Source organism: Phacochoerus africanus, chromosome 11 (genome assembly GCF_016906955.1).
Source record: "Phacochoerus africanus isolate WHEZ1 chromosome 11, ROS_Pafr_v1, whole genome shotgun sequence".
Lineage (NCBI taxonomy): Eukaryota > Metazoa > Chordata > Mammalia > Artiodactyla > Suidae > Phacochoerus > Phacochoerus africanus.
Window position 1 is genome coordinate 8837705 of NC_062554.1, and position 26662 is coordinate 8864366.

General features: G+C 53.8%; 1 protein-coding gene and 1 long non-coding RNA gene across 2 annotated transcripts in view; one reads left to right on the forward strand and one right to left on the reverse strand.

The window, feature by feature from the left end:
* SLCO2B1 (solute carrier organic anion transporter family member 2B1) overlaps positions 1-26662 on the forward strand; it is a 48019-nt gene that overhangs the window by 8177 nt on the left and 13180 nt on the right. Inside the window, 9 exon segments of the mRNA XM_047752308.1 lie at positions 6118-6248; positions 7353-7490; positions 9207-9263; positions 9265-9370; positions 12357-12596; positions 12819-12824; positions 12827-12916; positions 15823-16013; positions 24829-24928. Coding sequence (XP_047608264.1) covers positions 6118-6248; positions 7353-7490; positions 9207-9263; positions 9265-9370; positions 12357-12596; positions 12819-12824; positions 12827-12916; positions 15823-16013; positions 24829-24928 — 1059 coding nt within the window.
* Positions 1302-12389, reverse strand: LOC125110755 (uncharacterized). The gene is made up of 3 exons (XR_007130700.1): positions 12094-12389; positions 3505-3977; positions 1302-1683 (listed from the first exon to the last, which is right to left on the reverse strand). It is a non-coding gene; the product is annotated as an uncharacterized LOC125110755 (long non-coding RNA).

Consider the following 26662-nt stretch of genomic DNA (forward strand, 5'->3'; position numbering starts at 1 on the left):
TGTGAGACTTGAGAAGTGAGACATTATTTTGCAGAGGCTCAGAGAGGTCTCGTTGCTGTTCCAAGGCCACACGTGATCCTAGTCTGTGCTGTTTCTGCTGAGAGACAGGCTGGAAAGTTCTGGAGAAAATGTGGCCTTTGCATACCCCTCCTTGGGCTAAGCCCTCCTCCTCTGCCCTCAGGATGCGACAACCCTCCCAGGTTCTCTCGGCATTTCTCACCACATCCCTCCTCAGAGTTCAAGCCTGGGCCATGAGTCTTAACCTTCGCCATGAGCACGTCCCCCAGACGGGAGCCACATGTCCTTCTCAGCACCTTTCTCTATCCTGCCTCGCCCTGACCGTTGCTCTCTGAGGCCTGTCAGGTGTTTACCGACCCGTGACTGGACTGACTGACTGACTAGCTCAAGAGTCAGCTGGTAGGGAGTTCCCTGGTGGCCTAGTAGTTAAGGATTTAGCCCTGTCACTGCTGTGGCTCGGGTTCAGTCCCTGGCCTGAGAACATCCTCATGCCATGGGCATGGCCCAAAAAATTTTTTAAAAAGAGTCAGCTGGTGGAATGGCTGACTATCTCCATACAACCCCCTTTGAAAATTCACTGGAAGGAAGCCGGACCAGAATAAGAAATGGCTACTGCATGGCTCAGCGGTTAACGAACCCGACTAGCATCCACGAGGACACAGGTTCGATCCCTGGCCTTGCTCAGTGGGTTAAGGATCCCGAGTGACTGTGGCTGTGGTATCGGCCAGCAGCGACAGCTCTGATTGGACACCTAGCCTGGAACCTCCATATGCTGCAGGTGTGGCCCTAAGGAAGACATTTAAAAAAAAAAAAAAAGAAAAGAAAAAAGAAATGGCTACCTGGGGAGCATTTCCACTTGTCCTAAGGCCATCGTTGGCAGCCACCCTCCTTGTGGTGTCAGGGGTCAGGCAGACCTAAGTTCCAGTCCAGGCTTTGCCGTTTACCAGCCCCGGACCTGGAAGAGCCCGTCCCCTCTCCCTGCTTCAGTTTCCTCATTTGTGTCATAGAGTCACAGCACCTACCCTAATGGTTTGCTCAGAGGATGTGTGCGTGTGCCCAGCTCAGCGCATAGCACAACCCCAGGACAAAGTCCTCCATCCTCCCACTTCCCATGGGGGTGGGGCCAAGCCAGGGAGCCAGCCCTCCTCGCTCCCCCTCTCCCTCCAGGATGGAACTTCCTCTCCATCCATTCCCGGGTTCTAGATTCGGCCACGCTCCTTCAGGTCCCAAAGCAAGGACGGAGGCAGGCGAGGTGTTTGCACTTGACAGGGAGGAGAACCATGTTGACGGTGCACCTATGATGCATTATGTCCTTGCTGGCTCCCTGCACATTCCTGACACACTCTGCCGCTCAGACAAAGTCTCTTCACTGTGGTAAGGGACACCACCACTTCTCCAAGCATTGTCGGTGTTTCAGAGTGGGGAGGAAAGGTCAATATTTGTTGAGAATTTGGAAGTTTGTTTTAAGGCCGGCTCTGCAGGATGGGGAGGGAGGTGGGGGAGGGAGGCTTGCCTCAGATTGGGAAAGAATCATGATAAAATAGTCCAGGGTGTGTTGGTAGAAAGAGCAAGGCGAGGATTTGGGGGGAAAATATTGCAAGAATCTGAGGTGCACACTCTGTTGATGGTTCCCCTTGAAGAGTCGCTCTGTCTTTCCAGAAGTTCCTATAATGAAAAATCAAGCCATTTTCTGGGGCTGCTCAGTGTAAGAACAGTAAGAAGAAAAAGTGCTAATGAGGCGGTAGAGCAAAGTCAAGTTCACATAGTCGGTAAGGCATGCCCAGGCTGAGTGGGTGTGGAAGTTTCTGGCTCTCAGCAGGTGCTCTCTGCAGGGTGGGGTGGGGATTGCCATCCCTGCACTGAGGACGAGGAGGCAGAGGGGCTGCTGGTCTAAGGCCGCACAGAGGGATTCCAGTCTGGGCAGCTGCCTCCCCAGCTAGAGTATGTGCACGGCAGGAGGGGGTCCAGGTCCTTGGGTCTTGCGGACGATGGGCTGGGATGGGAGCGGGAGAGATGACCCAGGGAAGGAGTGACGGTGATGACAGGGGGGCCCTGATGTGGAGGAGCCAGGCCTGCCTGGAAGGAAGTGCATTTAGCTGGGCCCTGAACCTCGAAGCTTCTTGAAGGTTATCAGGAGAGGGGACAGCATCCGCCCTCAGGGGACCGACCTACTGTGTGCCAGGCCTGAGCCAGGCACCGAGCTGTCTTCTCTGCTTGACATAGATGCTACATCCTCACCTTACAGAGGGAACAGTCCCACATCCTGGCTCACAGAGTAGACCAGTGATGGGGCTGCGGTTCAGACCCAGGTCTGAGGACTTTGAAACCTACCTGCAGCCCCAGATCTGCCTGAGGTTTGTTCTTTGTAGCTGGGAGGTGGCTGGGGAAGGCAGGCCTCTGAGCCTTTCCAGGAAAGAGGCCGAGAAAAGCAGCCCTCCCTGTCAGGCTGCTCTTGGAACCTGGCCCCTTCCCTGAAGACTCAGATTCCTGGTCAAGGAGCAGGTAGCCCGAGGTAGACCCTTTGCCTGGCAGACCCTCAGAGTCTCAGACTGATCGGAAGGTCTCAGGCTGGCAGGCTTTCAAAGTCACTCTTTGACCAGCTTGCTGAGCAGCGGCAGGGCAGGCAGTCAACTGACAGCCCCAGCAGACAAGTCTCCTAAAGGACAGTGGACTAGTGGACCGGTGACCTGCCAGCTGATGGACATGAGGGTGCCTGTGTGTGTGACCAGCTGCGTGACCCACTGACAGTCACACAGACCCTTGCCTGGCAGCTCTGGGGCTGCGGGCTGCCAGCCCTTGGAGCCACCTGGCCTTCCTGGGGCCCCCAAAACTGGCTGCCCACCTAGGAGAGGGAGAGGCTGGAATTTTTTCCTGGGGCCTGGCTCCCTGCGTCTCCCCTCATTCCTGTAGGCCACCCTGGCCCGGCCCATGTTCACTTCTTCAGCTGCCCTCTCTCCTGTCAGGACTGGTCCTTGAAAAAACCCTCCCAGGACAGGAAGGGCCTCAGAGACAGCACATAAGGTGGACACACAGCCCTGGACTCGGGACCCTCCTTTCGAGGGAGTTCTATTCCTTATCGGGGGGTCAGACCGTCTACTACCAGCCCTTCTGTGGCGGCCTCCGGCTCACAGGAAGGGCTAAAAGGGGGCTGATGACCCATATGACCAGCCCTGGTTAGTGACTGACTAGCCACTGACTGGTGGCTGCTCCCAGAACCCAGGGGAACGGGGCCAGGTCTTCCCTCATCCACACAGAGGCGCACACTAGACTGAACCACAGGGAGATGGAAGGTTCTACGCTAGCCCAGTCACCCTTTGACCCCTCCCTCATCCATCCCATGGGTTTCTTTCAGAGCTGGGGATCCAGGTCAGTGACTTCCGCCCTCCCACCCTCTGCTCCAGCCTCATCACCTGGTTGGCCTGGCCCCTTGAGGGTAATACCTGGGTCTGAGTTCCCGCGCCAGTGAGAGCCAGTGGAGCTAGTTACCTGCGAGCCTCGGGTCCTCCGCAGAAGCACAGAGGCAGCGCGTTGTGGACAAGGCTTCAGGAGCATGTAGATCAGGCACATGAGCCCGCACATACGCGTCGCACAGGATCTGGGCTGGAATCCGTGACTGGTTTCTGCTGGTCAGAGGAACTGGGGTTCAGAAATGGTCCCATCAGTCTCCTGAGGCCACATTGGCTTGGACCTTCTCTTCTCCTTCGAAGGGGTCTCCACAGAGCCCCCTCCACGCCCCTTACCTAGGCCAATCACTTAGCTCTCCCTGGCAGGAGTTACTTTTGCTTCAATATCTCCTTTGTTTCCTCTGAGTGCTCAGGCCTCCGAAAAGGGACATCTCTCTAGTCACACGCGCTTCCATTTCTTCAGCCAGATTCCTCAAGCTCTCTGAATAGACATTTTCCCAAAGACATGGCCAATAAGCAAGGAAAAGATGCTCCACCTCATCCGTCATTAGGGAACTGCAAATCAAAACCACATGAGATAGCATTTCACACTCAGGAGGATGATTCTCATCAAAGAGGCAGGCCAAGCGTTCCCGTTGTGGCGCAGGGGTTAAAGAATCCTACTAGGAACCATGAGGTTGCAGGTTCGATCCCTGGCCTGGCTTAGCGGATTAAGGACCCAGTGTTGCCGTGAGCTACGGTGTAGGTTGCAGACGTGGCTCGGATTCTGCGGGCTGTGGCTCTGGCATAGGCCAGCAACTACAGCTCCGATTCGACCCCCTAGCCTGGGAAACTCCATGTGCTGCGGGAGTGGCCCAAGAAAAGGCAAAAGGACAAAAACAAAACAAAACAAAGAGACAGACCATAATAAGTATTAGCAAGAATGTGACGAAATTGCAACCATTATCCACTGCTGGCAGGAGTGTCAGTGTTGGAAAACAGTTCCTCAGAAAGTTAAACATCGAGTGTTAACTCATGTGACCCAAGAGCTTGACTTCGGCTGTATACCCAAGAGAACTGAGAACAAATGTCCACGCAAAAAATTGTGTATGCGTGTTCACCAAACCTGAAACAGCGCCAATGTCCATCAAGAGATACGTGGATAAACAAAATGTGATAGATACACATGCATGCCCTGGAATATTATTCAGCCATCAAAACGAATGAAGTACTGATTCATGCCACAACGTAGATGAACCTTGAAAAATTATACTCACTGAAAGAAGCCAGTGCCAAAAGACCACATGTTTAATGATTTCATTTACATGAATGTATATGAAATATCCAGAACAGGCAAACCCAGAGAGCTAGAAAATAGATTCGTGGTTGCCAGGAGCTGGGGAGAGGGAGGAATGGGGAATGACTGCTGATGGGTATGGGATTTCTTATTGGGGTGATGAAAATATTCTGGAATTAGGTAGTGGTGACGGTGTATGACTTTTTGAATATATTAAAACCACTGAATTGTCTACCCTGAAAGGGTAGGTTTTATGGTATGTGAATTATATCTTAATTTTTAAAAATTCCTCCAGCTCCAGGTACCTCGTTATGAGGAGCACAAAACCCTCTCTGGTGGTGGTTCTCTGCCGCCCCCCTCCCTGAGTTTGCCTTCCAGGTCTGGAGATGGAGTGGGAGTCCCCACCTCCCCGCTCTGGGTTAGAAGTGTCCTCAGGGCAGTGTTCAGCTTCCCCATGGAGTTTGTTGAATGAGGGGAAGCTCCTGCCAGGTTGAGAGGGATCTGACACAATGGAGAGGCTTCCGCAGGAAGTGGGGCCTTGGGAGGGGAGGAAGGCCAAGGAGGCCTGGCCTGCCAGGAGGTGCAGGTGGTTTTCATTCTACATGAAGGGGTGGAATCTCCCCAGGCCAGACTTCTGGCTCCTCGCTGAGATTACATGTCAGGAGACCTTGAGAGATGCCTCTGAAGGGGCTGCAGTGAGGGGGAGCCTGACGTGGTTACCGCGGTTACCATGGGAGGTACATGCGTAATGGGGCCGAGGATCCAGGTTCTAACCCAGCTCTGCCTCCTGAGGCATCTCCACACTTGGGGCCTCTCTTTGTTCAGGGGTGGATGGGCAGGGGTTAAATGGGGTGACCTCTGAGGGCCCTTTCTGCACAGCCCAGCAACACGGTTCCTGCATGATTTGGGCATTGGGCTGGTTAGCTCTGTGGTTACATGTAGTCTGGTGCCCTGTGGAGGTGACGGTATTTCTCCAAAACTAACCCTAGGTGAAGCCTTTATGGCCTGACGTTGGACCAAGCCTTGACCCTACGCCTGGTCCCAGACCTCTGATCCTAGACTGAGCAAGACAGACTCAGACCGAGACTCAGCCTCCATGAGCCCTGGATGTCTCACAGCTAGAGGCCCCAGGGTGGCTAAGGCTGTGCATTTCTACAGTAAGGCCACAGCTTAAAGCTTGTGTGGCAGCATCTTCTCCCTAGAAGGATGCTTTATGCTAGGAATGAAATGAAGGCATCACTAGGCGGTCCCAGTGGGATCTGGCTAGCGTGGGCACATGGAGCACACACACCCACCTTCTCAGGAAGGGCCCTTCCAGCACCTACGATGCAAGAAGGCTGACAGGTTCTCACCACCCCTTGAAACACCTTGGGCTGCTTGGGTCATCTCCACTCTCACCCCCGGCTGTCTGTCCCACAGGGCCAGTGGGTGAGGCGCTCCAGGTGCCAGACAAAGACACCAAGGCCATGGTGGGCACAGAAGACACACCTGGAGGCAAAGCCAGCCCGCATCCTCAGGACTTGAGGCCAAGTGTGTTCCACAGCATCAAGGTACCTCTCAGGGCCTGGCAGGAGCGGGGTTATCCGAGCTGGGCAGGGCAGGCTCTACCACTTACTGGCCATGAAACACCAAGCACATTGCTCCCTTTCCCTGAGCCTCAGTTTCCTCTCCTGTAGAATGGGTGGCAGTGATCTAGGTAGCAACCCTTAGCTCGGTTCCAGGCCCAGGCTCTCTCCTTCCCGAGGGGCTTCTCTGGGGGGCAGTGAGGGGCCAGTCTTTTTGCCGCCTCTTTTTCTAGTAGGAAAGAGCAGGACCTGGTGACCCTGAACCTGTATGAATCCTGGGAGCTCTGGCTCCGCCAGGGGCAGCACTAAACATCCAAGCATCCGCTGGAACCTTTCCCGCATGATCTTCTTTAGTTCTCACAGCAACCCAGGAAGGCAGGGATGTCACCCTCTTGCACAGATGAGGAAACCAAGAACAAAGACTATTTTCAAGCTCTGGCATAAACACTCTATTTTTAATTCTTGAAGCAAGTTTTTTTTTTTTTCCTTAGAAATTCTGCCAGTTTTGTAGAACTGCAGGCAGGTGGGGTATATGGGTGAGGTTGGGTGGGGGTGGGGCTGGGCAGCTGGCCGGGGGGCGGGGGCGGGGGCGGGGGCGGGGGGGGGGGTTTGCTGTGTGCAGGTGGCAGCCCAGGGGAGCTTCCAGAGAGCACAGAGTGGGGCGGAGAGCTTCCTGGAGAAAAGGGCAGAGTGGTGGAACAGGGAGGGGGTTCCAGTCCGGCCTGGTGACGGGTGCTCTGAGGGGCAGAGAGCTTCCCACCATTCTGGGCCCCACGAAGACCCTGCTTTCTGGCTTTCATGTGGGTCCCCGGTGCCCGCCACACCCCCAGGCACCCGGGACGGCTTTTCCAGGTTTTAGGCCCGGGTGAGAAGGCGTGTGCCGCTCCCTAACTCTCTCTCTCTCCCCTTTTGCTCTGGCCTCTGCCTCCCTCCGTCTCTCTGCTGCTGCCTATCTGTCTCCTCTGGCTCATTTCTCTGTTTCTCTACCTCATGGCCTCACTTTCCCTCCATCTCCATCTCTGTCTCCCTACCCGTCTCCCTGCCCCCCCCCCCACCCCGCTGCTGCCGCCCCCGCGGGGGCCCCCGCAGTTTTTCGTCCTGTGTCACAGCCTGCTGCAGCTGGCGCAGCTCATGATCTCCGGCTATCTCAAGAGCTCCATCTCCACGGTGGAGAAGCGCTTCGGCCTCTCCAGTCAGACCTCCGGGCTGCTGGCCGCCTTCAATGAGGTACTGGCCCCGGGGCAGCCTCAGGGGCAGACCCTGCGGAGACTCCACCCCCGCCACCCCAGCCCCTCCCTCCCAGTGCCACGTGCAACCCCATCACAACCACTTCCCAGCCGCCCTTGGGGACACTCTGCTGGAGCACGGGGACGGGGGAGGCTTTCAGAGCTAGCCAGGGTCCCCATATCCACCCACTCTCCTTTCGGGTCCTTTAGCTTTTTCCAGGCACCCAGCTAGTGTCTGTCCCAGGAAGGAATCAGAGGCAGTCAATTCCACAGGAGTGGGAGAGGTTCAGATCAGATCCAAGGCAGACCTGGGGGTGGGGGTGGGGCGGGGAGGATGCCAGGGTTGGAGGTGCCCCAGGATCCACCGGCCTCTGCCTCTGGGCGGAGGGCCAAGCAGTGGGGAGTAGACAAGCTGCTTTGGGTGGATTTGGAGATCAGAGTCCAGCTGTGCCCAGCCCCTCCCCCACCAGATGTTTGCACCCTCGGAGAAGGCCGCTGTCCACAGCACACTCTCTCTCTACCCCACCCTCTGCAGATTTCTGTAAAATTCTCTCCCCGCCCTTTTTTTTTTTTTTTGAATTATTTGAATTCTTTAATCTCTTTTATTACCCTGGCCTACCATTAAGATAATCTGTAACAAAAAGAATAGAGTACATTAGCACAGTGTAATCGGATTAGTAACCAGGAAACAATACAAAATGGTCCTTCGGCTATCTAGCCTTTTTTTTTTTTGTCTTTTTTATTGTTTGTTTGTTTGTCTTTTTAGAGCCACACACCTGCAGCATATGGAAGTTCCCAGGCTAGGGGTTGAATCGGAGCTGCAGCTGCCGGCCTACACCACAGCTCATGGCAATGCTGGATCTTTAACTCGCTGAGCAGGGCTAGGGATCGAACCCACATCCTCATGGATATTAGTCAGATTTGTTATGGCGGAGCCACAAGGAGAACTCCGGCCATCTGTACTTTCCAGAAGTGATGTGTCACTTTCCTCCCAACCAAGGCCTGCGGTCTGCACCACAGCCTCAGTATTCCTTATCACCCAACTCCCCATCTCAGAGGGGGAAAGGGAACGTCATTACATAGCTCTGGGGCCTTGGGCAAGTCGCTCCCTGACCTCCAGGGCTCGGTGTCCGTCTATAAAATGGAGAATGAACCTCCTTCCCAGGGTCAGCCCTCCCACTGGCCCTCTGCTAATTCTGCCCCACTCGGCCGACAAGGAACCCAGGGCTCAGAGGGTGAGTATTTCATCCTTGGTGATCGGCCAGTAAGCAGCAGAGTGGGGTACACACCCAGCGTCCGACACAGAGCCTGCCCTTCCTGCGAGCCCTCAAGTGCCCTCCAGCACCCACATCTGAGGATTTTGAAATTCCAAGCCTGAGTCCTCTGGCTTTAGACTTTGTTACTCATTCAGGACGTCCCGGAAGCTCAGATCCCTCTCCTTGACTGCCCCCACCACCCCAAGTTCTAACCCGGGCTCCGACCCGTATTCTAGAATGAAACTGAACCTCTAGCCTTGTCCACGCTGCTCTCAATTCTCTCCATAGTGGGAGCAGTGGGGCCCTTCCTAGGAAGCCCTGGAATCGGAATTTGTAAGAGGGACCCAAATGATTCGTATTCAGACAGCTAGTCCATTCTATAGAAGGGAGGACCAAGATTGGCCATGGTGACACGGATGGCCCCCTGCTCCACTTTAATGGGTCCCCTCATCCCTTTGCAGGTGGGGAACACAGCCCTGATCGTGTTCGTGAGCTATTTTGGCAGCCGAGTGCATCGCCCCCCGGCTGATTGGCTATGGTGCTCTCCTTGTGACCGTGGCAGGCGTGCTCATGACTGTCCCGCACTTCATCTCAGAGCCGTATCGCTATGACCACACCAGCCCTGGTAAGAGCAGCAGGGGGCGGGCTGAGGGTGGACAGGAGTTGCCGCATTTCCATGCACCAGGGCCCATCCCCAGGCTTCCATTGGTCAGGATGGACCCAGCTTCCCAGCACATCTGCTAGTCCCCCCACCCCCCACTCACTCCACTGCCTCCAGCAGTCTCAGCCCCAGCGGGTCCTCTGGCAACCCTGGGCAGGGAGGTAGGGTGTAGTGGGGCAGAGGGGTGAGGGCCTGCTTGTATGTCACTGTCTTTTCTTGAGGTGGGGGTGAATTAATAACACAGCCTAATCGAGGGCCTGGCATGTGTAGGTCCTCAGGAGATGTTTGTGGACTAATAATAGCAGTATCACCCAGCACCTATGAGACACTACTGTTCTAAACACTTTACATGTATTGATGCATTTAAGCCTCACAAGAAGCCATGATATTGATGAAAGAATGAGTGAGTGAATGCACAGAAAAAAACATGAAAGAATTTTAGGAATAGTGTAGCCTCTGTTTAGCCCAGTGGGATTTGTGAGAATCACCTTGACAGATGAATGCTTATCCCTTGGAGAATGACCCAAGCAGTTTTTTCCTGTCCGGTCTACCCATCCATCACCTACCCATCCACCATCTGTCCACCCCATCCATCCACCTACCCATCCACCCATCTGTCCACCTACCCATCCACCCATCCATCCACCTACCTGTCCACCCATCCGTCCACCTACCCGTCCACCCATCTGTCCACCTACCTGCCCACCCATCCACCCACCTATCTGCCCACCCATCCGTCCACCTATCCATCCACATGCCCATCCACTCCCCATCCACCACCCCTTCCCATATGGGGTCCACCCAAGAAACCCTAGTGCTGCCTACTTTGTGGTAGACCCTCTCAGGGGACTCAGTCCTTGCCTCCTGGGAGCTCCCAGTCTGGGAGAGAAGGGAGACAAATAACCCCTCCCATTCCCCTGCCCAGGATATCAATTGTGTGAAGAAGGAAGAACAGGGCTGTAGGAGCCCAGGGAAGGAGCCCGCAGTCCAGCCTGACATCCTGGAAGGCTTCCCAGGGGAGGAGGGCTGTCAGAAAGCATCCTTCCTCCCTTGCCCTCCCACCAGCTCAGACCCCGGAGCTCCTACTCCATGCCAGGCCCAGGGGTGGAAGGTGGAGCAGATATGACCAGCCCTCAAGAAGTTCCAAGGGAGCAAGGGTTGGCATGAGCACGGGTGGCCCTGCCACAGGCTGGAGAGTCCGGCACCTGGGGAGATGGCCAGGGAGCCGTAGAGCCCTGAGTAGGGGAAGGACACTGGAGGATGGAGTGAGCTGGGGGAGGTGGCATTGGGCCTCAGAGTAGAGAGAGGGGGCATATCAGGTGGCGGGAGACGCATGCATGATGGCCACGTGGGGGCAGGAAGTTCTGGCAGGCAGAGTGCTTGTCGGGGCCTGAGCGGAGAACTGTCCAGAGGCCGGATGGGGATGCTGAAGAATGATGCTTCCTCACATTTCTCTGTGCAGAATTTTCACTTTAACAGAGCTTTTCCTGCACAGGATCACACACGTTCTTCATGCTCACTGCCACACACTGCCCTGCGAAACCCCAGGCCAGCAAAGCCCTTCTCCTGTCTGAGCCTCAGTGTCCACATCTGTCAAATGAGTGAACCAGACGTGGTGACCCCCCAAGTACCACCTGCTCTGATGGTCACGGCTATTTCCTTCACTCATTCCTCAGCCAATAGTAATTAATTAATTCTCATTAATAGTTATGTGCAGGCCCTCTGCTGAGCTCTGGGGACCCCGGGGTGGAAAAAGAAGACAGAGCCGTATAATCCTCTTATCTAATGTCTAGCAGGCCCTGTACACAGGCACCGCTCATCACTCTTAATGTTTACCATCCTTTGAGCAGGTGCTATCATTATCCTACTTTGCCAATGAGGAAACCGAGGCACAGAGAGGGAGGGGCTTCCCCAAGGCCGGCCGCTAGTGGAGCACTGAGATGCCCAGGTAGCCTGGCCCTTAGAGCCCCTGCTTTGAACTACTGGATCATTCTGCTTCTGAAATCCATGTTTTTGTGGAACTTGCATTTGAGGAAGCTTGTTTGAGAGATGAGGACGCCAAGACCCAGAGGGGCTGAGCAATGGCCTCTGTCAGTCTCACCGTCTTCAACTCACGCAGCCTCGGGTGAGGCTCTAGGACCTTGCCCTTGGTTCACGTGGCTTTTTCCAGCTCCAGAGAGTGGCTCTCTGGGCCAGGTGGACAGGGCTTCAGAAAGGGCGGGGCCAACCACAGACAGAAGGCCCCTCCTAGACCCACATTTGGGATAATAATAGTATGAGGGTCTCTTTAAGTTTGCTCACCAAATATTGGTGAGTTACAGAAAACGAATGTCTGGTACTAATTTAAGAAATGTCCCTTTACTGCACCCTGCATCTGTGTCCCAAGCTGACACCGAGCCCTTCCCAAAATGACAGCCAAGAGCATTAGAGCCCTCCGAGGTCCAGGCCCAGCGTCCCTCTCCTGCCTGGCCCTGCCTTCAGCCTGCTCCTGACACTCTGAGACAGCCCTACGGAACTTTCAAGCCCCTGGTGTTGCATGTGCTGTGACCTCTTCCTGGAACACCTCTCCCCACCTTCTCTTTCTGGAAAATCTTGTTTGTTCTCCCCCGAGTCCAAACTCTACCTCCTTCAGTAGCCCCACCCCACCCCCACCCAGGAGCCACCACGGCCATGGCACTTCCACATACCTCTGCTCAGATAGGTGGCACAGGGCCGTTTAAGAGCATGGACTTGCAGCTGGACTGCTGGGTTCCAATCCTGGCTCCACCCCTTGCTGGTTGCTGCCTGAGCATCAGTTTTCTCATCTGTGAAATGAGAGCAATGAGAGCGCCCATGCCCTGGGTTTGTGGCGGGGTCAGATAATTTACACACACGGCACTCAGAACAGTACCTTGCGCCAATAAGTGCTGTAAGTCTTAGCGACTGCTCTTCTCTTTTTATCACCTCTCAGCGGACCTGTCACAGGACTTTGAGGCATCCCTGTGCCTGCCCACCAGCAAGGCCCCAGCCCCAGCCCCAGCCCTGTCCAACAGCAGCTGCTCAGGCTCCACGGAGGTCCAGCATCTGGCCGTGGTGGGGATCATGTTCATAGCCCAGACCCTCCTCGGCGTGGGCGGGGTGCCCATTCAGCCCTTTGGCATCTCCTACATCGACGACTTTGCCCACAGCAGCAACTCACCCCTCTACCTGGGTAAGGACCCGGCCACGCCTGGAGCTCTGAGCGGGGGCCAGGTCGGGCTGGGTACAAGTCCCTGACCTCTGCTCCATGTGGCCAGAGAAGCCCTGGAGAGCTTCCCAGGCCTGAGTGGGGGGGGGGGGGGATGGGCTGCTCGCGTTCACGGGAGGCTGGGCAGGCGCTGACCTGCAGCGGGCAGCCGTGCCAGCGGGGCCTGACCTAGGCATCCTGTTGCAGGGATCCTGTTGCAGTGACCATGATGGGGCCAGGCATGGCCTATGGGCTGGGAGGCCTCATGCTGCGCCTTTATGTGGACATCGATCGAATGCCGGCAGGTGAGCCTCGGCACACGCAGTTGTCCCCAGGAGCACGCAGACCCAGCTCACTGAGCATCGTAGGAGACACTGAGCCTGGGGGGACCCAGGTTCAAATCCCAGCAGTCCCACTGACCTTAGACCTACCTCTTAACTTCTCTGAGCCTCAGCTTTCCCATCTTTGAGATGCTCTGTCCTGTCCACCTCCCAAGGCTGCAGTCAGAATGTGGTGAGAGGGTAGCCATAAGCTCTACGGTGGCATTGAATGGGGCGTTGTAGTTATCACTGGTGTTACAGATCCTCACCTAGTTCCACCCTTGAGCTGGCCCAGGCCCCCAGCCCCATGTTCGGATACGCTGTGGGGCAGACAGGGCCACATATTCTCTTGGCCTATAGAGGGCTCCCATCTTTAGGGGGGACAAGCCCCAGATGACGCAGAGAGGACGCTGGCCTGCTGGAGAGAACTTTGAAGCAGGACTCAGCTACCCTGAGCCTGTCTCAGGTGGGAAATCCACTGGGTAACCTCTAAGGACTCTACCAGTTCTGACAACCCCGGAGCCTGGCAACCTGTGCCAAGGTCACCATCTGGGGAACAGCAGTCTCTGCTCCAGGAAATAGGTGGCCCAAGGAGTGGGACCAAAGTTTGGTCTGAAGGCAGCCAGGAGGGAGGAGTTTGGGTAGGTTCCATCTCTGGTGCCCTAAGGGGCATGGGAGTGGCGTCTTTGTAGAACAGGTCACTGTGGCATCTCAGCTGCCTGCTGGTCACCAAGCAGCTCTGAGCCCCCAACTCTGCCTTCTGCCTCCCACTGTTCAGATGTCCCATCCTGCACCTGGAGATTTTTCAGCAAGCTCTAGATGCCTCAGGTGATCGAGTAGATGGACGCACCAGATTCTGTTTCTTGTTCTCCAGGTTTTTGCCCAAGGGCGCCTGCAGTCAGGACAGGTCCAGGCAGCTCTGAACAAGAGTTGGTAGCGACATATGGAGATTCCCCAGGCTAGGGGTCTAATCAGAGCTGTTGCTGCTGGCCTACGCCACAGCCACATCCACGCGGATCCGAGCCACGTCTGCGAACAACACCACAGCTCATGGCAATGCCAGATCCTTAACCCACTGAGCAAGGTCAGGGACCAAACCTGCAACCTAGTCAGATTCATTTCGCTGCGCCAAGACGGGAACTCCTGCAACTCCTATCTCCCTTGATGGAATAGTCCCTGCGAGTCCGGGAATCAGTTTCCCAGACACACGCCAGCTCAGGGCAAGGGATTATGTTTCTGGCTCTGCTGACATCATCCTGGCTGCTGTGACACCTTCGTGGGTGGATGTGCCATTTCTGTGGACCAGGGTGCCACCCTCCCTAGTCCTTCTTTCTCTCTGGGGATTTCATGAGCGGGGCCGGTCATGTTCACTGCAGGCACAGACTTGTAAGTGAGAGGTGGAGGGTTTGAAGAGATGCGAGTGTGAGCTCCCACCAGCCTGACCTGGAAGCCAGGGCATAGTAAGTGAAGGAGGGAATCGGTGCAAAGGCAGCTCCACTCCCAGCTTTACAGATACATTTGCTGAGCACTGACTGTGTACTCTGGGCCCCGTCCCGGAGGAGCTCAGGATCAAGCACCCGGGAACCAGCCCCACTCACGGGGTTGGTGTCATCATGCATCTAAATTGTTATAAAGTGTTTGCAGGAGTTCCCATCGTGGCTCAGAGGTTAAGGATCTGGTGTTGCCGTGATCTGTGGTGTAGGTCGCAGACGCGGCTCAGATCCCACATTGCTGTGGCTGTGATGTAGGCTGGCAGCTACAGCTCCAGTTCGAGCCCTAACCTGGGAACTTCCAGATGCCGCGGGTATGGTCCTAAAAAGACAAAAAAATAAAAAATAGAAATAAAGTGTTTGCAGATGCTGTGGTGATTGAGGGAGGACATACCCGACTTGCCAGGGAGTCAGTAGGTTTGATGGGAGACGTAGGCACTTCAGGCAGGAGGTACATCTGGGATAATCTTGTCCCAATTATACCTGGAAGGGGAGCAAAATCACCTGGGGAACTTGATAAAGTTACAGACTCCTTGCTCATCTTCCAACCTCATGCTCTGGCATTTATGTGCCTGTACTATTTATGAGCCTGTACTATTCTTTTTTGCGGGGGACGGGGGGAGGAGGCTATGCCTGCAGCCTGCAAAGTTCCTGGGCTAGGACTGAAACCCAAGCCACAGCAGTTTCAACATTGAATCCTTCACTGCTAGGCCTCCAGGGAACTCCCCCAGCACTATTCTAAATGTTTTTGTTTGTGTGTTTTTGTCTTTTTAGGGCCACACCCGTGGTACATGGAGGTTCCCAGGCTAGGGGTCAAATCTGAGCCACCAGCCTACACCAGAGCCGCAGCAACTCAGGATCTGAGCTGCGTCTGCGACCTACACCATAGCTCACGGCAACACAGGATCCTTAACCCACTGTGAGAGGCCAGGGATTGAACCTGCATCCTCATGGAGGCTAGTCGGGTTCATTAACCACTGAGCCCTGACAGGAACTCCTCTAAATGCTTTACATAGTTTAGTTTCTATGATTCTCACAACAACCCTATAATGTAGGTGCTACTGATATCTGTATTTTACAGAGAAGGAAACTGAGGCATCAAGAGATTAACTAATTTGCCAAAGGTTATGTTAGCAGTGGGATTCAGACTCAGCAGTCCATTTCCAAAGTTAATGACAGTGACCACAGCACACATTGCCTTAGTAGTTGAAAAAGTCAAGGCCTAGGAAAGGCCAGAGACTTGCCCAAGGTCACACAAGACATAACTGTCAGAGCCACGACTGGAAGCTGGGTCTCCTGACTCTGGGCCCAGGCCACTTCATGTCTCAGGCCAGTCCTGGGTGGTGACCAAGAAGTGACACCCCATGCTGACCCCAACATCACCATGGCCTTTTCTTCCAGGTGGCATCAGCCTAACATCGAAGGACCCCCGATGGGTGGGTGCCTGGTGGCTGGGCTTCCTCATCTCTGCTGGCGCAGTGGCCCTGGCGGCCATCCCCTACTTCTTCTTCCCCAAGGAGATGCCCAAGGAGAAGCATGAGCTTCGCTTCCGGCGCAAGGTCTTGTCAGTTTCCGACTCACCTGCCAGCAAAGTAAGCCCCCTTTGCATCCCTGCCCTACTCCAGGCTCCAGCCCCCACCCATGGGTCCTCCTTGGTGACATTAAACTTCATCCTTCCTGGGTGCTGCATTTCCCAGCTCACAAAGCCATTCCTGTCCAGGCTCCATCGCCTTCCCGCAGCCTCCCTGCATAGTGAGTCCCTTCCATAGCTGAGGCCATCGAGGGCTGGAGATGGAAGTGACCTGCCCAAGATCAGAAGGCCAGCAAGGACAGGGCTGGGACCAGAAGCCAAGCCTGTCTGAGCCCACACCCCAAACTACGACCCTACTGCCTTTCTGCTCATTACTTAAAGCGTTTGGTAGATTCTGAATGTGCTAGAGCAAGGATGAGAGCTAGGAGGAGGTGGAGGGTTTGCAGAAGCATCTGAGAAGACGGCTCTGAAGAGAGGGGACCCAAGTTGGACTTTGAAGGATGGGTGGAAGCGCAGAAAAGAGAGGGGGGTGGGATTCTAGGTGTGGAACCACCCTGGGCAAAGGATTTGCCTGTAGAAATGAACTTGGCTTTTTCAGGAACAATGAGGGGACCAACATGCATTTCGTTGCCTCCCCTGGGCCAGGCATCAGGCTGGACCCTGGGGCTCAGCTCACAGTCTCTGCCCTTAAATCAGGCACAGCCTGGTGAGGACAGAGGCTCTCTGACAAGTAACAGCTGCCGAGGCACGTCAGGGCACTCTCACTGAACCCCTCTGCTTAGCTGGTTGGGCTCTTTCCTCAAGGAGGACCTTGAGGCCCAGAAGGTGCAAGGATGCACTCAAAGTCGCAGGTGGGAGGAGACGCCGGGACCACGTGGGGCCACTGAGCAGGAGAGATGATTCTAGACCGGCGGTCTCTAAGTTTTCTGGGTACCCACAAAAATGTGAGGCCTGAAAAACAATAAACTGACTCTAAAATACAAAAGAAAATGACAAAATAGAAATGTCTTCTAAAAACTCAGTCACGGGAGTTCCTGGCATGGCTCAGCTGTTAACGAGTCTGACTAGCATCCATGAGGATGCAGGTTCGATCCCTGGCCTCACTCAATGGGTTAAGGATCTGGCGTTGCCGTGAGCTGGGGTGTAGGTCGCAGGCGCAGCTCAGATCCTGCGATGCTGTGGCTCTGACATAGGCTGGAGGCTACAGCTCCAATTCGACCCCTCACCTGGGAACCTCCATATGCTGCGGGTGTGGCCCTAAAAAGAAAAAAAGCAAAACAAACAAACAAAACCCCAAAACTCAATTATGTCATTAATGTCAGCTTCATTAATTTTTCCTTAGTACTCCTATAGATTTCTTTACATTCTGAAAATTTGTGCATTAGATTTTCTCTTCTCCCAAGTCCGGGGTATAAAGGAAGAGTATTCCTGTTTCACCTTTACACCTCCCGCCCCCCCGACACACAGTACTTCTGTGACCAAGTCCACGGGGTTATTCCTGCACTGATCAATTCTCTGTGACATCCACTGGGTGTCCTAAACGGGACTCCACCCTGACGCTGTCTACCTGGAGACAATACCAGACCCCACAGGGTAAGGGCTCAACCCCAAAAGACCACCCCCACTGCAGAGGCCAGTCCCAGGGAGAAGAGTCCCCGAGTTACCCACAGCTTCTGTCTGACACAGCTCCCCATTTGAGGATCCCCCAACCCCCTCCTTGCATTTCATGATTTGCTGGACTGGCTCATAGAACTTGGGGAAAACTTATGTTTCCCAGCGCATTATGTAATAAAGGATATGATAAGGATACAGACCAACAGCCAAAGAGACCCACAGGGCGAGGTCTGGGAGGAAGCCAAGCACAGGAGCCCCTGTCCCCGAGGAGCTGGGGTGCATCACCCACCTGGCACTGGCTGTGTTCACCAACCTGGAAGCACTATGAATTCCATACTCCAGGGATTTTTATGGAGGCTGCATCCTGTAGGCATGGTTGATTATTCATTCCATGTTCAGCCCCTCTCCCCTCTCTGCAGAATTGGGCTGAAAGTTCCAAGCTTCCAATCATGGCTTGATCTTTCTGGTGAGCTGTCCTCATCCAGGAGCCGGCCAGCATCACCTCCTTCAAACAAAGGATGTTCCTACCACTCAGGAGAGTCCAAGGGAAAGTCCAAAAGTCCAAGTCAGGAGCATCTGAGATCCCAGCAAAGTACAAAGATCTTAGAAGCTCTGTGTCAGGAACCAGGTCAAGGACAAAATATTAGAACAAAAGATTCTCCTAGCGCTCTTATGTTCAAGCGTTTCTGGAGCTCTGTGCACAGAAATATATAAATACGTTTCTTCTTATTTCACGGGAGGTATTTGTTGAGAAATCACAATAATAAATTAAGGAAGTTGGTTGTCACTAAGTAATTCTAATTTCAAAGGGACAATTTGTAAAAATCTTGTCAACTATTTTGCAGCAAGAATAATTCAATTTAATGTGGCAGGATGGTGCATTTGAATATGTTTGCCATAATATGAGATAGGACCTCCTTAGAGCAAGCAAGTTTGGCCATAAGAGGAAGGGCTGAAAATGTCCCTGCCTGGAAAAGCTGGGACCTGATCCCAAGGGGTCCAACCCCACACCCACTTGCCCTTCAAACCTCACCATCCCATGTCTCACCCCTACTGCGGCAGGGGCTGTCTCCACGGGGGCGGGGCCGGGGACCAAAGAGAGTTGACGTTGACCAGCCCGCAGGGGCCAGATCAGGAAAAGCCTTCCTGTCAGCTTTAAGAGCGGTGGGTAGCCCTGGACAGGAAGCAGGGAGTCCTGTGACTTTATGACAGGTGCTAAGCACAGAAAGGCTCCGAAAGGATAGGGGAGTGTGCAGAGAGCAGCTGGGGGCAGGGTGATGGATCCGACAGCTATGGCATTGGTCCAGGCAGGAACCAGGGCATCGGCAGTAAGGTGGGGCAGGAGATGAGCCCAAAGAGCAGCGTGGGAGGGGACCCCACAGCCCTGGATCCTGCTCTGCTGTGGGATGGGCACCCCAGAGACAGCAAAAGGCTGATGTGGGCTCAGAAGCAGGGGGAGGCAGGCGCTGGAGAGGACCGACTTCCGGGGAAGACGACGGCTTGGACCCACACATGGTCCTTCCCGGTTCTGCTTAGCTCAAGCCAAAATGCGAATGAGATAGAATTCCTGGAACTTGGGCAAGAGTTCTTAGAAGCGGGGATGATCACAGAGGAAAGGAAGAGACGGAGCTGCTAGTTTCGGGTCCTACATCAGTACAGAGAAGAACTGCCACTTGGGCCATGGGGTAGACTAGGTGGAAGAAATAAGGGTGAACGTGGCTGTGCCAGGCTTAGTCACATGTCAGTCATGTGACCTTGAGCAAGTCACTTCTTCATTATGTGCCGTTGCGCAAGATGCTGAGATTATATTCCTGAAGCAATCAATCTTCTATGTACTTTGGGTTCCGAGAATGCGCAATTCCTTGACTTGAAGTTGCTGTAATGCAGAGATGCTGCGTTTTAAGAGCCGCGTCTCTGTGATGCCTTGAAACCCTGGCTCCCCAGCTGTGAACCTGTCTGGCTGTCTGGATTCATTCTGTTGTCAGCACATGGGGTTGGGGAGTGGGGAGGGAAGGGGTGAGAGGTTCTTAAAAAAGAACCGAAGACTAAGAACACGATGATCTGCTTCCAGCAGCTCTGGGGCAATAAATATTGATGTGGGAGGAACTGTTCCCCCGCCTCCCCGAGGCCGCCTTGGCTGGGTCCACTCGCGGTTGCTCAGGCTGGCCTCGCCCCCTCAAGCCACTGATGGGGAAGTGGAGGGACAGGAGGAAGGGCCCAGTTAGGCAAAATCAGCAGCCAGAAGGCCCAGGTCCTCAGACATGGGATGCGTATCTTCTGCAGCGAGTAGGAACAGGAGGGGGAGCACATAAAAGGGGTGCCCTTTCTGAAGTCCCTTCAAGCACCCCCTCCCAGGCTCAGGGGTCCCCAAGATACCTTCCTAGAAGCAAATGCAGCTTTTGCTGGTATCCAGGAGATGGTGATATGTAAGATAAAGATTGTGTGACCCAGAGAAGGTCTCTGGCCTCAGTCTCCCTGTCTGTACAATGGGCAGAAGACTAGGCAAGGTCTGCCAACTCCATGTGATCATCCGGTTCAACCTCCACTCTGCCTGATGGACAGCAGGGTTCAGGCCCAGAGGCGATCAAGGTTGTGCTCATAGCTTGGCCACTACCACCTCCCACCGCATTGGCCTGTACAAGGCCGGATCTCAGCCCCAAAAGACTAAAGAGAGGATTCCTCTTCCTGCAGGTGCAGATCAGAGCTTCCCCAAACAATGGCGCTAGAGGGCCCTTTTGGGTAATCTGATCAAGTGGTTTTCAAACTGCACGCCATGGAATCCCAAGGGTGCCACCATAGGGGGACTGAGGTTAGGTGTCCTCCAGCAGGGCGAAGGACCAGAATTCTCCTCCCTACACACACACACACACACACACACACACACACACACACACTTCAATCAGACCAGTTCTACTTGGGGTTTTTATACTAGTCTTTTGAGTGAGATTTCCATTGAGAAAAGGTTTCTGCTGCTAAAAACCAGTTTTTAAAAGAACACTGATTTAGCCCAATACAGCATTTGACAGAGGAAGAGACGGAAGCTACAGAAGAGAGGTGCCCAGTAGCTGACCTGGCCCAGGAGGCACCATGCAAGTGTTTCCTCGGTGTCTGAGGCACCCCTCAGTGGCAGGGAGGGAGGCCAACAGCAGGCTTGTCTATACCACACCAGCAGAGTGTGAATCCTGACTTGGCCACTCACTAAGTCTGACATCTGTAAAATGGGTAGAAACATACCACCTACGTCTTGGGGCTTTTGTAAGAAGGAAATGAGGCAAAGGGATGCTAAAAAGTGGGTGATTTAATACTTGATATGTAAGCTCAGTAACCAGGAGTGCTCATTCTTAGCACAGATCAGGCCAGGTCTTAAAAGAAAAAATAAGGGGAAAATATATATTCTTCTTAGATGCTTTTCTGTCTCCTACTTTCACTATATTCCGTAAAAGGTTTGAGGCAGCTCACACCAAACACATGTAAAGGGCCAATAAATCAGGCCAAAACATATCGCCTGCTCTGATCGTACCCTCTTCTGAGCCCTTTGTGTTAAGTGGGCTCCATTCTATGAAATAGTTTCATTTATTAACCTTTCATTTGGTTGGTTTATTTGTTTGTCTTTTTAGGGCCACACCCACAGAATATGGAGGTTCTCAGGCTAGGGGTTGAATAATTAGAGCTATAGCCACCAGCCTACACCACAGCCACAGCCACGCCACATCCCTGCTGCATCTGTGACCTACACCACAGCTCACAGAAACACCAGATCCTTAACCCACTGCGTGAGGCCAGGGATTGAACCTGTGTCCTCATGGATATGAGTCAGATTCATTTCCCCTGAGCCACGATGGGTACTCCTAACCCCTCTTTTAAATCAAGGTACTGATTTACAGAGAGATTAAATGACCTGGTGGATTGGCTAGTGAAACGTGGAATCCAGGCCCTGGAAGCGCCATCGCTGGGCATGTGCTGAGTCCCTCAATCAAGAAGGAGAAACAGGACACCAGAAATAACAGCAAAAGGTTATCAGAACAGGAGAGAGATGGAGATGAATTTGCTTGGTATCCTTGAACCACTTATTTGCTCCTGAGCTTTCCAGTAGCCAAAGAGAAAAGAGCCACAGCCAATTGCAAGAATCCCATTGTAAGGGAGCCAGGGGCACGCTGCTCCTTCCCAAAGCTCAGAGGCTCAGGAACTCTGCTAGAAAACAGCAGCTCCTTCCCGTAGTGGATAGGAAGTTAAGCAGATAACCCCATCCCCGTGGCTGCCTCCTGTGGCCGCATGTGATGGAAGCTGAAAGTTGACAGAGAGTTCGCCATCATCCCCCAGGGTCAGCACTGGCTCCTTGGGGCTGGGGTCACAGCCCTGGCCTGGATCTTTTGAGGAACCCAGCTTCCTCTGAGGACAGTTTCTGGACCCCCTGGAGGCCCAGCTGGACCACACACAGAGACCCAGTCCTGCAGGCTGCAGCAGTCAGCATATGGCCCAAGAAGGGAAGTTGGACCAGCCCCCTCGGCCCAGACCTGCTGACCTGGGCAAACCGCAGGCCAGATAGACTGTGCTCCGAGACCCAGTCTGAGCAGAGGCTAGATGTTTCCTGTTTCTGGAGCCCACTATTAGTCAGGATTCCTCAAAACAGATGCGGGGAGAGAGGTGGAAACTTCTGGAGAGCATAGAGAGAGGGGCTGGAGGTCTGTGTTCTCAGTCCCCCCTGCAGGAGAAAGCCCAGACCCCTCAGCTCGGCCCTCCTAACTGCCCTGCTCCCTCCCGGAGAGGTTCTCGGCCGTGGTCAGGTTGGTTCCCCCACGTCCCGCACCCAACAGGTCCCATCCCACGCCCGCCCTCCTGCAGGTCCTGCACCCCTGCGTCAAAACACCTTCCTTCCTGTCTGTCTGCTCCCAGACCTCCCCTCCCCCTGGATGCCCTCCGGACCCCCCTCCCCGGCCCCTGAAGGTCTCTCTCCCCCACAAACCCCAGAGGGGAAGATGGGTACAGGGCGCGGTACTAGACCCTGCTTTGTCAATAACTCCGGGGTGACACTTCCCCTTTGGGGACCTCTGTTTCCTTTTCTGTGAAATAGATGCAGTGATAGGCCCTGCATCAGACTCGTGGGAATTAAAGGACAGGGTAGTTGTGAAAGTGAGGTGTCGACCACAGAGTTACACATGTGGCAGCAGATGACACGGTGTTTGTTTTTATTGTTCCCTCGGGACGAGGAACCCCAGGCAAGGAACTAACAAGATGCTGCCTGTCTGAAGGGCAAGCCGGCCCCTCCTTGATAAGAAACCTGGGAAGCTGGCAGTCTGTCCCCGCCTCTCTGACTTCCGATCCTGGGGCAGCACCCACCTCCCCAGGGACCCACGCTCTCCCACAGCTGGGCCAGGACTGAGAACCGAGGAGGGGACTTCTCTAGTTCTCCTTAGGGCAACATGTCCAAAAGAAATATCATGTGAGCCATAAATGGCATTCTAAATTGTCTAAGAGCCACATTCAGAAGGAAAAGAACTGAATTTCTTTTTTCCTGCCCGCAACTGCAGCATGTGGAAGTTCCTAGGCCAGGGATAGAACCCATGCCACGGTTGTGGCAATGTCGAATACTTAACCCTCTGCACCACACGGGGACTTCCGAGATCTTAATTTTAACAAAATATTTTCTTTAACCCACTGTATGTAAAATATTCTCATTTTGGAGTTCCCATTGTGACTCAGCAGGTTAAGAATCTGACTAGTATCCATGAGGATGAGGGTTCAATCCCTGGCCTCGCTCAGTGGGTTAAAGGAGCCAACCTTGCTGCCAGCTCCTGTGTAGGTGGTGGACTTGGCTTGGATCTGGTGTTACTGTGGTTGTGGTGTAGGCTGGCAGCTACAGCCCCAATTCAATCCCTAGTCTGGGAGCTTCCATTTGCCACGAGTGAGGCCCTAAAAGGACCAAAAACAAACAAAACAAAAAAAAACCTCTTTTAAGCATTTCGTAAATATAAAAAACTAATCATGGGGTATTTTCCATTCTTTTTTTTTTTTTCCATTCTAAGTCCTTGAAATGGAATATGTATCTTACACATCTCAATTTGGCCCAGCCATTAGCTCCAGTGCTCAGAGGCCACATGCGGCTGGTGGCTGCTCCACTGGACAGCACCGCTCTGAGATATACATGAATAATAGACCCATGGTGCCTCACTCAGAGAAATAGGACTCTGATTTCGCCCCTTCGCATCACCCCACAGAGGTGCCTCCGAATTCGGCCCCTCCTGTGTCAGGACTCTGACTCACAGGACCTAAGAAGTAAAGCATGAGTTTTCTACTCGGGCAGGCCTGAGCACCGATCTCAGTTCTGCCACTTTCTCGCTGTGGGATGCGGAGCACGTTACCTAACCTCGCAACGTATGTGCTCCTGCGTGGCTGTCCGAGACCGTGATCTTGGTATTAGTGATTCTGATCATGGCGTTGCTGGTGATTCTAAGGGTCAGGTGACAGCGGTGGAGATCGCGCAGGCAGTGGGGGATACTGACCGGGACAGTGACAACAGTGAGGGCGGTACGGGTCGTCCGTTCCTGACGGCCTTGGTGACGTGAATGGGGTGAGTGAAGGTGCTGGGGATGACGACGATGGGGTGGCTATGGTGGGAATTTCATGGCGACGTGTCTTGTTACCACGTTAATAACGGTGATGGGGACTCGGAAAAGAGGACAGAATGAACTTCTTGGCAGAACAGATACAGACTCACAGACTCTGAACAATGCATGGTTTCCAAAGGGGACAGTTCGGGGGGTGGGGGGATGCTCTGGGGGTCTGGGATGGAAATCCTATAAAATTGGATTGTGGTGATCATTGTACAACTGTAAATGTAATAAATTCGTTGAATAATAAAAAAATTAAACAAAAACGATGTTAATAATGGTGGTGGCCAAGTTCCACCGTGGGATTTCATCCGTTCTTTCAAAATCATTTATTAAGGGAATTCCCTAGTGGCCTAGCGGTTAAGCACTCAACGTTGTCACTGCTGTGGCTCAGGTTCGATCCCTGGCCTGGGAACTTATGCAAGTTGTTGGAGTAGTCCAAAAAAAAAAAAAATCCCACTTGTTAAGTACTTGCAGGGCCAATATCGAAAGGGACTCTGCTGGCCCCTGTTGTTCCTGATGAGGTGATGGACCCTGTGCTGTCCTCTCCAAGAGCTCCCTTCCCCGGCCCAGAGCTCCCTTCCCCGGCCCATAGCTTCCCTGCGCAGAAGGCCTGGCATCCAGCTGACTGTCCTTGGCTGTGTGTCTTCCCAGGGTGAGGACTCTCCATCTGAGCAGAGCCCTGGAGCGTCTCCAAAGAAGGATGGCCTAGCCCAGATGGCCCCAGACCTGACTGTGATCCAGTTCATCAAAGGTAAGTGAGCTCAGGCCAGAGGTGGGGCCAGAGAGGCACATGGGACTGTACAGGATCAGCCCTTCTGCCTCTCTCGATGCATCTTCCACACCTACAGGCCCCTCGTGAGCACCGTACGGTCCTTTGCTCATAAGATCCTCTTTGCCTTGAACATCATTTTTTATTGCCATCTATTAAAATCTTCCTCATCCCTCTAGGTCAAAGCCATTCTCTCTTTCCCGCAGCCTGGCTCTCCCGCTTCTCAGCATTCCAAAACCTTGGAGCTCCGATATCAGCTTGGATCTGTGTTGTCCATCCCTTTTCCCAAGCCGTGAGCTCCTGAGGGTCAAGGCCCATTCCAGCTCTTCTGCGACCCTTCTCCTCCTCCCACCCCAGAGCCTGCAAAGAGGAGGCTCTCAGTAAATACTGATTAAATTCCTAGGCTGTGGCATGGGTGGAAGAAGCTCTGGGCTAAAGTCCAGAAACCTGGGCTTTTGTCCTAGGTCCTTGCTCCTTTCTGGGCCTCTGTTTCCCCGTTAATACAGAAGTAAGATCCATGTCACTCCAACCCCGAGACTATGAACTCAGTTATCTGTAACTGGGGTCCATGTTGTGACCCCACCATCATTTCTAAAGAGTCTGATCCCACAGGCATTGACTGAGTGCCTGCTGTGTGCCAGGCTCTTGTAGAGCCTGGATGATGAGTCAGAAGCCCTGGGTTAGAGACCCAGCTGTGACACTAACTGGGCACAATCTTAAGAAGTTACTTTCCTCCCCTAACCAGAGTTTCCTCATTTGAAATACTGGATCAGTAATCTGCTCTGCCTCTCTCAAGGACTGTTAGGAGACTCAGCTGGGATGATGAATGGAAGGCCCTTTGTATACTATTTTTAAAAAACTGTGCTTATATAAGACACAATTATTCTTTCAATTATCACCCCGCCCTCCTATTATTACTCTGACCATGTCCCAGGTCAGTAAATTGAGTTGCCTGTGGTTTAGGAGCGGGATAACCACAGAGTTCGCTTGAACCACCTCCCTCCACAAGGACTTTTGCAAATAGGAAGTTTATTCGATCTGCTTCTTGGGAAGAGTTTCCTATGATTCCATGCTGGGGTATGCCAGTAATCTCGCCCCACTTCTCCAGGACTCCCAAGGAAAGGGGTGTACTGGGCCTCACAGCAGGGGCTTAGATGCCTTAACCTCAGGTCACCCCCAGCTGCTGGAAGGCCCCAGTATGATGCTCCGTGGAAGAGCTTATTAATCATTGCTTTGGCTCCAGCCCAGAGGAAAGCTGGGGCCAGTTGCTGAAAATGGATCTTGGAGTGGGTGTCCTGGGCCAGACTGTCTCTGATGGTTTCAGCTCCTACATGATCCTGGGGGCAGGCCAAGGCAGGGCCAGCATAGGCCTTGTGGCTGGTCCACCACCCTTGCTGCTGGGCTTTCTGCTGAGCTCCAGAGGGGTCAGTCTGATCCTGAGGCTTAGCCTTGACCACCTAGGGCCAGGAGGAAGGCAGAGGGAGGAGGAACCATGGCCCTTCAGTTGGAGGAGTCCTAAGCTCTTGCAGGGGGAGGGCTCTCAGCTAAGGAAGAGCCCTCTCTGATGGGGGAGATACGGTCCCTGAGCTGGGAGAGGCCCTCTTTGATGAGAGACACGGAGGTCTCTGTCTGATGGAGGATACCGAGTCCCTGGATGGAGGGAGAACTTGCCTTGTCTAATGGTGGAGACCTGGCCTCCGTGCAGGAGGAGTCCCC